The sequence below is a fragment of the Manacus vitellinus genome, unplaced genomic scaffold (genome assembly GCF_001715985.3).
Source record: "Manacus vitellinus isolate BGI_N305 unplaced genomic scaffold, ASM171598v3 scaffold_5_pilon, whole genome shotgun sequence".
NCBI classification, from domain to species: domain Eukaryota; kingdom Metazoa; phylum Chordata; class Aves; order Passeriformes; family Pipridae; genus Manacus; species Manacus vitellinus.
The window spans coordinates 23,517,261-23,532,794 of NW_021940682.1; the positions used below are offsets into that span (position 1 = coordinate 23,517,261).

The window sequence follows — 15,534 nt, forward strand, 5'->3', positions numbered from 1 at the left end:
TAAACTGTTAGAATTTTGTTTCTGGACTTTTAGAGTGGGATGTCATCTTCCTAAATCCTATATAAACAAGAGGTCAGATGCATTTACATTTCACAGATTAAACCAGTCAAACTGTTTTTCAGTGTTTCTTTAAACAATGTCTTCTAATCTAAACTGAAAGTTCCCCAGGTAAACAAAAGTGCCTATTTAAATAAAATATGCAGTTTCTTCCACTGAGCGGTCTAGGCAGGTAATTCTAGGCTTTTAGGTGAGGTACAGCATTCCTGCTTCTAAGTCTGTTTTTGTTTGTTTGTTTGTTTGTGTTTGTTTTTTGTTTTTGTTTTGTTTTTGGGAGAGGGGTTTGTTTGTTTGTGTTTTGTTTTGGTTTGTTTGTTTGTTTGTTTGTTTTGGTTTTTTGGTTTGGTTTTGGTTTTTGGTTTTGTTTTTTTTTTTTTTTTTCGACCAGGAATGATATAGAGTAAAATACATCCATAGCAGCAAGGGCTGGAACATCTGGCCTGGTCCCTTTGATCTTTCTGCATTGCCCCTTGGGCTTGTCTGAAGGGCTCAGTCATCTGCTTTTAGACTCTTTGATCTTGCTGATCTTATGTGGCTCTTTTTAGAAGGAGCAGCAGATATTATTAACTGGGATATATCACTGTGTGGTGATCAGGCAACTGTTTGGAAAAAGTTTTGTCTTCTGACTCTGAGTAAAACTCAGAGTTTCCTACTGTTTATTTCAAGCAGCAGTGTAAAAACAGAAATCACCACTACATGCCATTCTTCAGAAGTAAAAGAGGCAGACTGAATCCTGAGTAAGAGCCAACATACCTAAGTGTATGGAGCTACCAGTGAAGTATATGATACACAAACTGGACTTACTATCTTCTTCAGGTTTTAAAACATCACTTTTTCTCTAGGAACCACAAAGGTAATTCAAGAGAGAGATTCAGATAAACTGATTGTCCTGTGGAGCAAGACACATAGCATTTTAGTAAAATAGTACTCAAATTTAGACACCCTGGATTGCAGCCTTTGCTAAATGGAACAATCCAGAGGGCTAATGAATAAGCTCTGCTTGCAGTATACTCCTGGGTTTGCTGGTGATGAACTACACACATGCTTGATGTTTAACAGATATTGCCTCAAATTAAGTCTGAGACATATGGCAACCATTACTGAAAGAAAGGAATGCATTTTTTCAGACAGCAACTCTGATGCTGAAACAGAACAGTACTCCCTGTTGTCCATATCTCCTCCCAATGGATTTTTCTAGTCTATTACTTTATCTCTTCTAGTCTTTCTCAAGCTTGTGAGCTGTTTTAGTTTCAAGTAAGGACTTTGCTGAAGATGTTACCAGCCCCTTCAGTTGTGTTCCTCACTTTTTTATATTTTTTTAATACAAACTCACTTGATTAACAGTGTGGGTTACCAGAAGACATATGGAGTAAAAGTCCTGTAAAAGCTTAAGACATCTTTCTGAGACTAGAATACTCCCAACAGTACCTTTTAAAAGGTCTCCAAAATTCAGAGTGGGTATCCACAGTATTTTTACTGTAATAACTTTTCCACTTCCTTTTATTGTCGTGCAAATACCTTCCATAATGTTACTTTTTGGGAGGTTGTTCATGATCTCAAGAGCAGTCTGTATTTCACTGATATTTGCCTTTGATGGTTCAGCTTCACAAGATAAAAATTACCTCATTAACACAAAATTCTTAGCTGCCTCTTACTAAAAATAAGGTCCTGGAAAGTGTCTCAGGTTGGATATGCAAAACAAAAAGCCTCCCAAACCATTAGTCATTTTTTAAAATCTTGGCTGTGGTCTTTTATTGGTCTGTAAAACTTTATCACCATATAGTGCACCCTTTAAATAATAAATAGTAACACCAGATGATGGAGGACTGAACAAAACCAGTGCATGATGGAGAATATGTGCATAGCCTTAAAGGTTTCATTGGAAACTGGCCTTTCTGCAAAGTTTACTTGGACATCCAAGTAATCACCTGTTCCTGTAGAAGTATTTCCAAAACTTTTGAGTGCACATGATAACATGTATTACAGTCATCATTCTCTTTCTTCCCGATTTTGAGGACAATTCTTGTCATTTTTTTCTGCCTTGTTTGCATAAGAAGAAATGAAAATTCACATTATTGAGAAAGTCTTAGAAGACATATTTTGCTGTTTTCTTCTCCAATGAAGAACTCCTTCTTTGAATGGGATGGCAGTATGTGTTTGATAAGGATCAAATATCTGGCCTCTAAATCCACAAAGGGCAGACTGTGACCCCTTGCTGAACAGTATTTCATACAAATAGTACTACTGCCTGTCACAAGGTAATCAGCAAGTCCCTTTGCCACTGCCTTCCATCTTAAAAAAATGAATATCTGTATGTGATTAGCAGGTTAAATTAGCAGGTAAATTCAGATCCCCATGAAGAATAAGCTAAATCAATCTTTTTTGTTGTTGTTAAATGTAAACATCTGGGAAAATGAATTTTAAGTGTGTGACAACAGATATCTGCCACTAGGCCTCACTGTTTTAGACCCTTTGGTGTAACATTCATGATGGACTCAGCTCATTCTTTAGTGATGAACAGACTTCAGCGCCTCCATATCCTGTTTACATACTTTGTGAAGATTTAGCACAAATGCAAATCAGTTTTATATTGCACTGCCTGGCTTTTACAAAAATCATAGATGCACTTTTCACGGTGAAGCCTTCTTAAATCACTCACAAATGGACACATAACAGTTTTAAACTTCTTACAGTGGGGCCTCTGCCTCTCCCCATCTCTCTTCGGTGGACCCCATCGGACAGGCATCCTCATCACTGTCACTAATGTGTGAACTGGGTCTGCTGCAGGAGGTTAAAGGAAACTTTACAAGTCCTAGGTGTTTAAAGTAGCACTCATGACGAAAAAGTTAAAACAGGACATCTAATTTTTTTCTTTATAATTAGTACATCTGCTTAAAACTAGGTATATATGTAAATTAATTTAATCTAATTTAAAATATTAAAATATTCAACTTAATATGCCGGAAAGAATCAATCTTATACCTGGTTTATAAGAAATCCCTAGTAATTTTTAAGAGGTGAAGGGTCTGGAGTTCTAGTAGAGTGAAATGCTTAACCACTTATTTTATTTTTAAGCACATACTTAAGCCATGTAAAAATTACTAGTTGTAAGGATGCATTTTTTCCTAAACAAAAAATAAGGCAGTACAAACATACACACATGAAAGAAAAATTATGATGTATTTAACGTTATCCTAACGTTATGATGTATTTAACGTTATCAGTGAAATCTGCCCATGTATTTAAGGTTTGCTTTCCTGTTTTTGATTACTTTTTGTCTACTGTGCATCTAAATTTCTTTTGAGACATTCTTAGTTTAAGAAGCAAAGTATTAAAAATTATGAAATAAGTTGTTACAGGTTTTATTGTTAAAATCAATCAGATGAAACTCAAAATAATTATGTAAACAAGTTTTAAAACTAATATAACCCATGAAATATATCCATAAAAGGATATATTTTATGTTTTCAGTATTTTCATTAGCTTTTTCCTTAAAATATTTATGCCATTGTTCTGGTTTTGAATGTGGATAGTTTTCCTTATATGAAGTGTTACTCAAAGTTTGGATCAAAAACAGAAAACAAAAATCTTCCAAAATACTTAATGTGAGAAATATGTGTCTAATCTTTGGATACTAAGTTGGCTGGAAAGAGTTTAGTTCAGATCAATGATAAAACAAGAGAATTGCAGGAGGCATTGGAGATAATTATAACTTTGTAGAAATATATGTAAATATCTCTCTGAACAAAAAGGAAAAGGTAAGGTTTAATCTTTAGAGAACTGAAAATATGTTATTAAAAAATTCTTAGCAAATTGCTTTTGCTCTCTTCTTCTCCTAATCAAGACTTTTTCCTTTAAATGGCATGACAGCATCTGCATTTGATAAAAATCAAATAAAATATTTCCTTAGAAACAGATGGCACTGGTTTTAACTTTTTGTGGCCAGTTCAGGTATTATGAGAATGAATTATGATGTAAGTGAACTATGCATGTAAAGTGCCTTGCAACAAAAGTTTTGAATAAATCTAAATTTTGGGTTACCTATTTCATCTATAGTAGTTCCTCTCCTCTGCTAGAACATAAAAATCAAATGCCTTAATCTCTGTGGCTGCTTGATATTAAGGTCAGGATTTCCTTCTTTTCCTGCGTAGGTGCTGAGGTGCCTTAGTTATTTTAGGGGTTAAAAGCTGTAGCCACTGATGCGTATATATGAGGCTGTATTCACAGAACACGGCTTGTAGCCTGACTCAGGCTATTACAGTCTAGCAACAAGGACCAATAGAAAGAGAAGAAGATCCAAGAAAGCTGAGGTAAGCACAAACTCTGAAGCAATGTCAAATTAGAAGCAATAGCTAATAAGGTGTGTATGGAAATACATCTGGGAATACTAGTATGTGCTTCCAGTTTTATGTGCTGCTAATTCTGAGGAGGACAGGAAGCAAACACAGTGGTTAGCAGCCAAAAACTCTGAATTTACAGTGATTTCTAACTGGCTTCAGATAGCTCCAGGAACTTGACTAACAAGGTAAATTGCTTTATAGTCCTTTTTTAAAATGTTATTAAGGTTATGACTATTTACACAGTAAATAAGGTTGTCATTTCACTGTGTAAAAAAGAGATGTTATTCTTTAGAAATATTTTATTTGCTTGCTTTTTTTTTTTTTGGAATGTTTCCAGGTAGTAGTGTCTGGGGCTGGAAGATCTGTAGGATACTGCACTTGTTACTGCTAGTAACAATGTTGAAAACTATTAAATTACTACATATCTTATGCAGCAATTTAACTGAGCTCTTAATCTTACTAGTGCATTAATCCTGTGAGAGTCTTTACTTTTTATATAAATACTATTTTTTAAAAAATAACCTAATTTGGACCAGAAATTTCACCTAGTAGTCTCTTGACTCAGTATTGTAAAATGCTTGTTAATCTTCATCAGACAACAAGCAAGATAACAGAGTTTTTAAAGCATTGTTTTTGTGCTATGCAAATATTTCTTTTTGGATTACAGATAAATTATCAGTAATGATTTTGTTCATAATTTAATGGTGGAAGAGGTAAAACAAAACAAATAATTAAGTAGGTAAAATCGATACAAGATGCATGAGTGTATATAAAATAATTTGGTCAGGATTTACTTTTTATGGATATAATTTGGTTAGAACTTTTTTTTTGTGTCATTTAGATAGGGCATTTGTTTTGTGTGTTTGCTTTAGAAAAGAAAATTTGTAACTTTGAATATGAGAGAGTGAATGAGGCAGGGAATGGACTAGCCAAACATATTCCCTCCAAGCTTTTTAAGAATGTGCCTAACAAACAGCTGTTAAAACACTATTTGATCTTTCACTTTTCAATGAAGAAAAAAGACTCTGGAAAATCTGATCCAGATGCCATTATAATTTAAAAGAGAGCAAAACTGAAAAGGAGGTATGATTAATTTTAAAAGGAGGAACAGTCAGTACAATAGTATTTGTATCATCGTGGTAAAGATATCTTTTCTGAAGATTGTTCATTATATAATGCAGATTATAGGTCTGTACAGGAAAAGTTAAACAAATTTATAAGAAGCACTCATTTAATGTCAGAAAAATGATCCCTGTTTTCAGGTTCTTTGAAATGACTTGCATGAACATTGGTTAAACTGGTAGCCAATGTGGAATCTAAGTTGAATCAGGGAAATGTTCATCAACATATAGAACTGAATTTTTTATACCTCTTATATTACTGTTTGTTTTTTCCTTAATATGCCATGGGTAATACACTAGAGGACAGAATTTGGCTGTTTGTAAAGGAAATATTATTTTGTATGCAAAACTGCTTTGTTAATCTAGTATGCTGTTAGAGAATTCTGTTGAGAGCCAACTAATTGTTTTTTTCCCCTTCCAAGGCAAACACAATGATCCTAAAAGTCTATTCAAGCCTTTTGCTCTTATTCTTGGTCAATTCTGTGTGGACTCGAACTGTGAGACAAGTTTATGATGATCTGGATCCTGGGCATTGGTCTCACTACACTTCTGAGTGTCCACAAGAGTGCTTTTGTCCTCCTAGTTTCCCCAATGCATTGTACTGTGATAACAAAGGACTTAAAGAAATACCTGCAATTCCAGCAAGAATTTGGTACCTCTATCTTCAAAACAATCTAATTGAAACACTTTCAGAGAAGTCTTTTGTGAATGCCACTCATCTGAGATGGATAAATCTGAACAAGAATAAGATCACAAACAATGGAATTGAGAATGGTGTGCTGAGCAAGCTGAAAAGACTGCTTTACCTATTCCTTGAAGACAATGAATTGGAAGAGGTGCCTGCCCCATTACCAGTGAGCCTGGAACAGCTAAGACTAGCTAGAAACAAAATTTCCAGAATACCAGAAGGAGTCTTCAGCAACTTAGAAAACCTTACTATGTTAGATCTCCACCAGAACAGTTTGTTGGACAGCGCGCTTCAAAGTGACACCTTCCAAGGACTCAACAATCTTATGCAACTCAACATAGCAAAAAATTCACTCAAGAAAATGCCTTTAAGCATTCCAGCTAACACACTGCAGCTGTTTTTGGACAACAACTCCATTGAAGTTATACCAGAAAACTACTTCAGTGCAATACCCAAAGTCACTTTTCTTAGGCTGAACTACAATAAATTATCTGACGATGGTATCCCTCCAAATGGGTTTAATGTTTCATCTATTCTAGATCTACAGCTGTCTCACAATCAACTCACTAAAATTCCACCAATCAATGCTCACCTCGAGCACCTTCATCTTGATCACAACAAAATCAAAAGTAAGTGCGTATTGGTGGTGTGGGACCCCACCAGGACATAATTATTTTGAAGTGTCTGCTTAACTACAGAAAATGCTCTATGAAATAAAGTGATTAAAATCATAGAATCGTTAAATAATTTGGGTTTGAAGGGACCTTTAAAGGTCATTTAGTGCAATCCTCCTGCAATAAGCAGAAATGCCTTCAACTAGATGAGGTTACTAAGAGTCCTGTCCAACCTGATCTTGAAAGTTTTCAGGGGTGGGGCATCTATCAGCTCTCTAGGCAACATGTTTCAGTGTTTTCCTGACTTTACAGAAGCTTTGTTCTACCAAGATTTGTCTCCTCAAATGTCTTCCAACATTTTCAACTTTGTGTAAATAAGGCAAGGTTTTGTACCCAAAGCAACAGAAGCCTGTTGTCATGTCATAGTTCCATTCCTAGCACTGCTTCTGAATTCATCCAGGTATAGTGGGGATGTGGTGGTTATGAACATCACATATTTTATGTACTAAATTTAACTGCTCAGTAAATCCTTTGTTTCATACCAAAAGCCAAAAAAAAGAGTGATGGCTTTCTGTTTATCACTACACAGAAGGAAGCTAAGCATCTATATTTATCTTCCTGTCATGCAAATTTAGTTGAATACATAGTCTCTTACCACTCTTTAGTGCCACTGTAGTTCACAAATATACTAAAAATAACAGTTTGGCTTTTGTATGAAACAAGGACCCATGAAAAGACCTATTAATAATTTAGGTTAATTCACTGCATTTTACAAAATAAATGTATGAAGTATTGTTAAAAAATTATTTTTGTACAACTGGCATATATTTAAATGGCCTGAAAGATTTGTAATGTTAATTAAGAGTTAGGGCTCATGACATGTTGTTTCTGAACATATTTAATTGCCCTCTGGTTATGAAGGGATTTATTTTCATTATTTTACTGCAGGGCCTCAGGTGCAGGCTTTATCCTGTCACTTTAGGTGGACACCAGGTTCAAATCAACGGAATGTGGTCTGTCTAGTTTAAGAAGGGGCTTGTATCTAGGTAGTATTTAAAGAGCTGTCCAATTATCTTCCTTTGAAGTTTGACAAAGCTTAAAACCATGAAAATCAACTTGTGTAGTATGTGCAAGCTCAAGTCCTGCTTCCCAGTGATACATGAGTACCTGTGAAGCTAAATCACAATAGCTTTCCACAAGTCTTATATTCCTTAATGCCTTTGCCACTTTTCAAAATTCGTTGTCGCCTTAAGCACAAAACGACTTTTAACTAGAATAATAAAGAAAAGAAATTTAATTCTTAGAAACTGCACATAAAATATTAAAAAAAATATTAAAAAAGGCAACCTGATACTTTCAATAAAAATTAGGTATTGTGTAAGGCATATTCTAGCACATAGCATAATTGTTAAAGAGGTAGGAGTTAATGACATAGTCTTCATGGGACACTACTCTAATAGATGATATCTCAAAGGGCCTTTAATATTACAAACAATCAATATAATTTCATTGGGCTGGAGTAACAAGATGTGACATTACTGCAGATTCATTTTGCCTTCTTAAACCCTGGAAGCTGATGATCAGTCATTACTTTAAGATGGCCAATGTAAAGTTTTGAAAGAAGAATAACTGTAGAATCCTGAATCTGGTTTCTCCACAAAAGAGTCCTTATGAAGGTTTACTTTTATGTGTGCAGCACAAACCCTTTTTGTAATATTAATTCTCATATATTCCTGCACAACTGCAACTTTATTTTCTCTTGGTGATTGATAGTTACAATGCTGGCGTTGCAAGAGCTCAGACATCAACATTTCTATGTAAATATAGTTTGCCTATGTTTTGCTGTATGTTATTGTTTAATATCAGATCTTCATATAAGTACAAGGCCTTAATTCTCCAGAGACCATTTATGAAGATATAAGGCCTTCCTCTGAAGCCCAAGGAAGCCAGTGATAGCCTCATAGAATCACAGAATCAGCCGGGTTGGAAAAGACCTCTGAGATCATCAAGTCCAACCTTTGATCCAACACTGCCATGGTTACTAGATCATGGCACAAAGTGCCACATCCAGTCTCATCTTAAAAACCTCCAGGAATGGTGAATCTACCACCTCCCTGGGCAGCCCATTCCAATGTCTGATTACTCTCTCCATAAAAAATTTCTTCCTAATATCCAACCTAAACATCCCCTGGCACAGCTCAAGCCCGTGCCCTCTTGTCCTACTACTGGTTGCACGGGAGAAGAGACCAGCCCTCACCTGGCTACAACCTCCTTTCAGGTAGTTGTAGAGAGTGATGAGTCCTCCCCTGAGTCTCCTCTTTTCCAGGCTGAACAACCCCAGCTCCCTCAGCCTCTCCTCACAGGACTTGTGCTCCAGTCCCTTCACCATCACTGGTCTCAATGGAACAAGAATTTCACCTGTTGTCCCTTCCCTAAGGATCTCAATACACAGAGAAAAAGAAGTACTTGAAAGTTGGAAGTAAAATCAACACAAAATCAAAATTAATTATGGCTCCAACATTTGCACCACTCTTGTTCTATGGCATTTTAAAACACACATGCTTACATATTGATCTAGGAGATGCACCTTTGAGGCTCTGGGGAGATGTTAAATAATGGAAAAGAGAGTGTTAAAGGAAACAAAGAGAAGGCATGAAATGATGGTGGAACAAGTGAGCAAGGGCTAGCAGATGGCATTACAGTGCTATCAAAGGACAGGTAAAGGGGAGTGAATATTAAGTTCCCCAGAAGAACACCAGGAGGTTGGGATAGATGCTCTGAGCTAATGTTATTCCACATGTAGAGAAAGGGAGAAGTCCTTAGGCCAACTAGCTAAATTATGTTTCTAAATTATGAATTTTGCTATAGAAGAAACAAGGCCTTCTTCAGTTCTTCAGCAGATATACAGTATTAGACATTAACGAGAACCTTTCTGCAGTTTTCCTTTACAGCAGCTCCAGAGTCTCATCTTTAAATATTATACCACATAATAATACTGTGGACAAGCAGCAAAATTCATTTTCTTTAAATTAACTGTCCTAATTTTTTATCTAATTTGGGCAAGTGTATCGACCAACTACTCAATTAATGCAAAGAGATACACAATCGTCCCATCTTAAGGAGCTGTAAATCACCTTTTGCAAACATTCATCTCTCTCTCGGTTTAAAAATAGAGTGTAAATGGTTTACTCAGGCTGAAAATCTCTACATGGGTCAGTTTAGGTAGGGTGAATTGTACTCATGTAGATGCATAGGCCTGTCCCTCCTGCTTAAACAAAATTCAGTAATATACACATGAAGAGGACTGAAAGACAGGAAGAGGGAGGGGCTCTTACTCCTCTGATAGTTTGGGTGGGATTTACTGTTTATGAGATGAGAAAAATAAAACCCCAAACCACTTCACACCATATGTCATCAAGAAATAACTTCTTCATAGGTAGCCTGTGGTCAGACAACTGTTGCCTCACTTTAAGGCTGAAGAATTAACCCAGTGCAAATAAGTGCAGTGAGATAGTTTCTAGGTCAGAGAAGGCCAAGATTTAGAACACACTTGAAGCTATCTTGTCTTCTACAGACAGTAGTGCTGACCAGAAAAGGTGGATATTTTCTGCTACATAATGTTGATCACCTGTAAAACTTGTAATACTGCTTTCATAACGAAAACTCTCAAGCTTTCTGCTTCATGCATAAAAATAAGCTGTAGCTTGTTTCTCCCAAGAATACCAAATCTTTGCCAATGTTAATCAAATTTCACAAGACAGACAAAGAGGGTTTTCTTTTGGGGAAAAAAAAGTAATTTATGTTGTGATTTTTACATCATTACATTTTTTCTTATTTGGGGTAGTGTAATCAGAAGATGTGTGTATATTATCATTGTTAAATATAAAGGAAGAAAAATTTTGGTAGAAATCTGAGTTGCTAAAAAAATATGTTTCATAAGATCTGTTACATACACATTCTCCACTAATTCTTTTTCATTTGATCATACCATCAGACCAATCACTAAATACCATAATTTGGTCCAAGGAATTTGACATCTTTGATAAACAAACACCAGAATGAACCTGTTTTGAGACTGAAATAGGGCAGCAGCTGCCTAACTATTCAACAACTGAAGACAAAATATGAAAAGCATGTTAGCCAAGTGCAGATGTAATCTAGAGGAGACAATGTAAAGAGCCCAAGCCATTCAACACTTACGAATATGGATAATGATTTAAGATGCAGTTTCAAATTTTATCTGAACAGAAAAAAACTATGTGTGATGCATAAAGAATGTTAAGGATTTGTTGGATTTCAGATTAGGAAGAAAAATATCCCACTGTAAAATTATATTCTTGCAATTAAAACCAACTCTACTAAAGAATGTGAGAGAACAGGAAAGTACAGATGTTTAAAGTTAAAAACACTAAATGAAAATTTCCTCTGATTCAATACTGCTATCATTTCGAATGCAGGATCTTCATTAGGGAATATCATCAGCCTAAAATTGATGTACTGTCCTTGAAATAAGATGTTCAAAACCTCTCCACATTAATCTTGTCCTGCTCTCTCAGAGGGTAGAGAGCTATTTCTCAATGCTTACCATGGAGTGGCCTAAATTAGTGTCCTCTCTGTCTAAATTATGCATCTTGTGGCCTTTATTCATAGTTACAGAACAGTAAATATGTGATTCACTGATTCAGATTACATTATATTAAGATGTTTTTTGCTTCATCAAAAAAGTAGTTAATTGTTGGCATTTTACAAATCTGACAGAAAAAACTGTCTCCCATACAAATATCAGTGGAAGCCTGCTTTATTATTTTCCTAAATGAATTTTGTTTTCATGAACCTTTCCCACAGAAATTACCTAACATGTTGATTTACATTTTCAGGTGTCAATGGTACTCAAATATGCCCAGTTTCAATTGCCCTAGAAGAAGACTATGGTTATTACGGCAACATTCCTCGCCTCCGATACCTTCGCCTGGATGGAAATGAAATTCAACCTCCAATTCCATTGGACATCATGATATGTTTCCGACTACTTCAAGCTGTTGTCATATAAAGATATTGCAGTGTCACTCTTGTACTGTAAGAGTGCTAAAATACAAGTTTTGCTGGAATGAAACTTGTTCCAACTCAGAAATCAAAAAATAACAGCTTTATTTGACTTTAATTTTTTCTTTGTTTTTATCTTTTCTACGGCTGACAAAGTTGTTCTTCTTTCAGAAGAGATTTTGTACGGACCTGAAACATGTGCTTAACACTTTACCCTAGAATTTCTAGTGGGAATATATTGAAAATCATCTGCGTAAGATCACAAATATTCCAAAGAACCTACTACATGATTCTTGTCAAATGCAACATCTATCCTGTTAACATCATTGTTATAGACAAATTGTATTTCCTTCTTTTGTTATGTAGTAACTAACGCAGTGAATTTGGGTGCATTTGGCCAAATGCATATACTAGTAAAATCATGAGCTGCATGACTACTAGTAATCAGAACTGTCAGTGTCATTTAAGATAGTGACTAGTGGTGAACAACCACTTAACATGTAAATAACCCATAAATTGTTGTCATCCTTTGAAGACTGATACTTTTAAGGCAAAAAGTACATGAGGCTCAGCATCCAAAGCAACATACTGCATGTATATTGTCATAGGGATTCATTCAGTGAATTATTTCAGAATTGGAATAGACTTATCCAACTTAAATCCAGGGACAAGAGAACATGAGATGAAATCCTGTTCTGTCAAAGTACCAGTTTTATGCAATTTCATTCTTCAGTATTCCATTTCTAGTTTGACACCATTTCTTTCTGTAACTTTACAAAAGTCATTGAATATTTGGTTCATTTTAGTTTCCACAGAGATACAACCAACAGTAATGATTACATATTTCACAGACTGGGTACTTCACAAAAAATTCAATGGCTAGTTAGTGCAATGGTGATAAAGAGAAAATTAATAAATTAAGATATACATCCCTTCCCAGTTATTTACTGAACTAGCCAAATATTTGCACAGGAATTGTATCAGTTTAAGCAAATAAAAGCAACTTACAGCAGTATTTAACCATATGTGATATACATGCACATAATAAAACTGGACTGTAGAGAAGTCCAGATATTTAGAACACAGCACATTAACAATTCATTAACAAGGGAGATATCATCAGGCAACTTTTTATGAAATCTAGTTGATTTTTTTTCTCTTTTATAATAATGGGATTTCAATAAATGACTTGAATAGTAGAATCAGTTATTCAATGTGAGAGTATAACATCCTTATTTCTGACAACCAGTACGACAAACTATCCATCAGTCACATTATTTTAGTCTTCTTGCATTCATAGATAGAAGTAATTAGTTGCTCTTTGATATCTTGCATCTATTGCTAACATTTTAAGACTGGCCTCAATAGCAAGCATTTAAAGACTATGCATGTGGTATAATTTTTACTTTGAAGATAAGGTATTTTCTTAAAAGTAGATTTTAAAAAGTGTTGAGAACTGCAGTTTCTAATATTAAATATCTTTTTATGTGAAAATCAGGCCTTATTCTGCTTCAGAGCACTTGTGGAAATAACCTAGTATAGAAATCCAGCATACAAATAGCCAATTCAGAAATCCTATCCAAAAAACATTTTTTTTGCTGTTCTTTTTATGTGATTGCTGAGAAACTCTTACCCTTCTACCAAAATACTTTCTGTACATCTCTGTTCACCCAATATGAAAAAATACAGATTTAAAAAGTCTCTACAATATGTATGCATGTTTAGCTATGTTCTTTACTCAGTAATAGCATAGTAATTTATTTTTTTGAAAAAAAAGTGACAATACTACTAATTAAATTATACCAATAATTATGTTCTTTTACTTGGAAATCAATCTCCACTTTAAACAAGGAATAAATACGTATACTCCAAAGTAAATATTCACAGGCATATATGCATATTATCAACATTATTTACATTTCTGGTCATACAGCAAAGCATCTTGAAGTTCCTGTAAAAAAAATATGACTCTTTTAGGTACTCTTAAAGGTACACGTTAAAGGAGAAAAGACTAATGCTTCCCCAAAGAGATGTCTAGCTTACATATGAGAAGGGTTGATATGTAAAATCATAAAGGGACACTAGATCATCAAGGTACTCCATTTTCTGGATTGGGTTATTATGCAATGAAATCAGGAGCACATGAAATAATTTTTAACAGTTATTTTCACCAGCTGGTCTGCTATTTTTCCAATACAGTGTAGTCTGGAAATCCTTATAAATTAGTTCTTCAAAGGCCAGTGCTGTCTTATGGAACAATCTTAGAACACATACAGACAGATGCTCAAGATCTCTGTCAAATCCCCTTTAATCTGAGTGAAGAGAAACATTCATGATATATCCTTGGACAAAATTTTATTGGGCTGAAGAGCTACTTCTGCTAAGTGTTTGCTCTACACCTTTGATGTAACCCATTGACTCCACATCTGAGAACTATGTAATACAGAGAAAATCCTAAGTATCCTCACTTAGGCTAATTTGTCCCATCTTGACTTTTTCCAACAAAACCAGCACTGTGAATTAGAATACTAAATAGTTATATTTCTGTAATGACCTTCTCAAAGTAAATCAACCCTGACTGAGGGTTGTGCTGCTTTACTGAATGCACATGTCCAATTGCAACAGTCTTAATATTCTTAAACACCCTGGTGTAATTACACCTGGTTGGTGTAATTTCTCTACAGACTACAATAGCAGGCCTGAATTGCATTCTTGTGTGGAACTAAACAATGTAAGCTTTTGGCCATTACACATTCATTTCATTCATTGTACCAGAAGACTATAAAGGAATATGTAAAACACAATGTCTTTTTCTCAATGTAGATGGTCATTAATACAAAGTATAAAACATCACTGTGCTTGAAAGTCTGATGTTAATTCTTCCAAATTCTAGATTGCTCTAAAACTCCCCACTGATATTTCTTGATTTAGAAAAAAAATGTGGTCTCTTCCACTGAAAGGAGTGAGGAACACACCTCTCAGCTGTCCTGTCTGAACCCCCAGCTGCCATTTGTTTTGTTTATTTGTCAGAACACATTGAAAACACTTTTGAATAGAATACCATACACAGAAACAAAGACATTTACAAGTATGAGGAGCTGAGAACAAAGCAGGTCACCACAAGCACGATGCAGTCATGGTCAATCACTAACCAAACCATGAACACTTAGTGTTTTTTGCACAAATCCATGTTACAAATGAGTTAATTCTGAAATTAAGTTTGTTAATACAGATGTGCTATCACCTCAGTCTAGGGTATGCACAGTTGCTCTGCAGAGAAAAGCATTAAAGCTAAGTGAGAGACTCAAAAAGTGAAAAATGCCCAGACATTTCTGACATGTCTTCCAGCATGACTGGAAGTTGGATGTTGGATCTATGAAAAGGTTGTGGGGTTTTATAAACACAGTTGGTTCTGCAGGAAGAAAAGTCCTTAGTAGATGCAGCCAGCATAGTTAAAAATTCAGCCATATGCATGAATTTCCCTGCTCCATACTGTAGCATTTTCTGTTTCTTTCTTAATATCCAGTTTGTTATCACTTTCTTCTTCAATATTTTTAAAGAAAAACACCACAATAACAATCATCTGTAGATGTCAGTGACCGCAGCAGGCTGTATGATACTTGAAGGAAGAAACACAAACAGTAAGAGGTAAAAATTTGGAAGAAAAGCAG

The 15,534-nt window shown here is 35.1% G+C and overlaps 1 protein-coding gene across 1 annotated transcript; it reads left to right on the top strand.

The window, feature by feature from the left end:
* Positions 1-4,314: 4,314 nt before the first annotated feature.
* On the top strand, positions 4,315-11,870 carry KERA (keratocan). The gene is made up of 3 exons (XM_008934656.1): positions 4,315-4,367; positions 5,941-6,835; positions 11,698-11,870. Exons 2-3 carry the CDS (start codon positions 5,950-5,952, stop codon positions 11,868-11,870), a joined length of 1,059 nt encoding a protein of 352 aa, XP_008932904.1. The 5' UTR covers positions 4,315-4,367; positions 5,941-5,949.
* The last annotated feature ends 3,664 nt before the right edge of the window (positions 11,871-15,534 follow it).

Excerpts from the sequence above, each read along its gene's own strand:
- KERA (XM_008934656.1), top strand. The coding sequence starts at position 5,950 with ATGATCCTAAAAGTCTATTCAAGCCTTTTGCTCTTATTCTTGGTCAAT. Across the intron at positions 6,836-11,697 it reads TGATCACAACAAAATCAAAA|GTGTCAATGGTACTCAAATA; the intron begins GTAAGTGCGTAT and ends TTACATTTTCAG.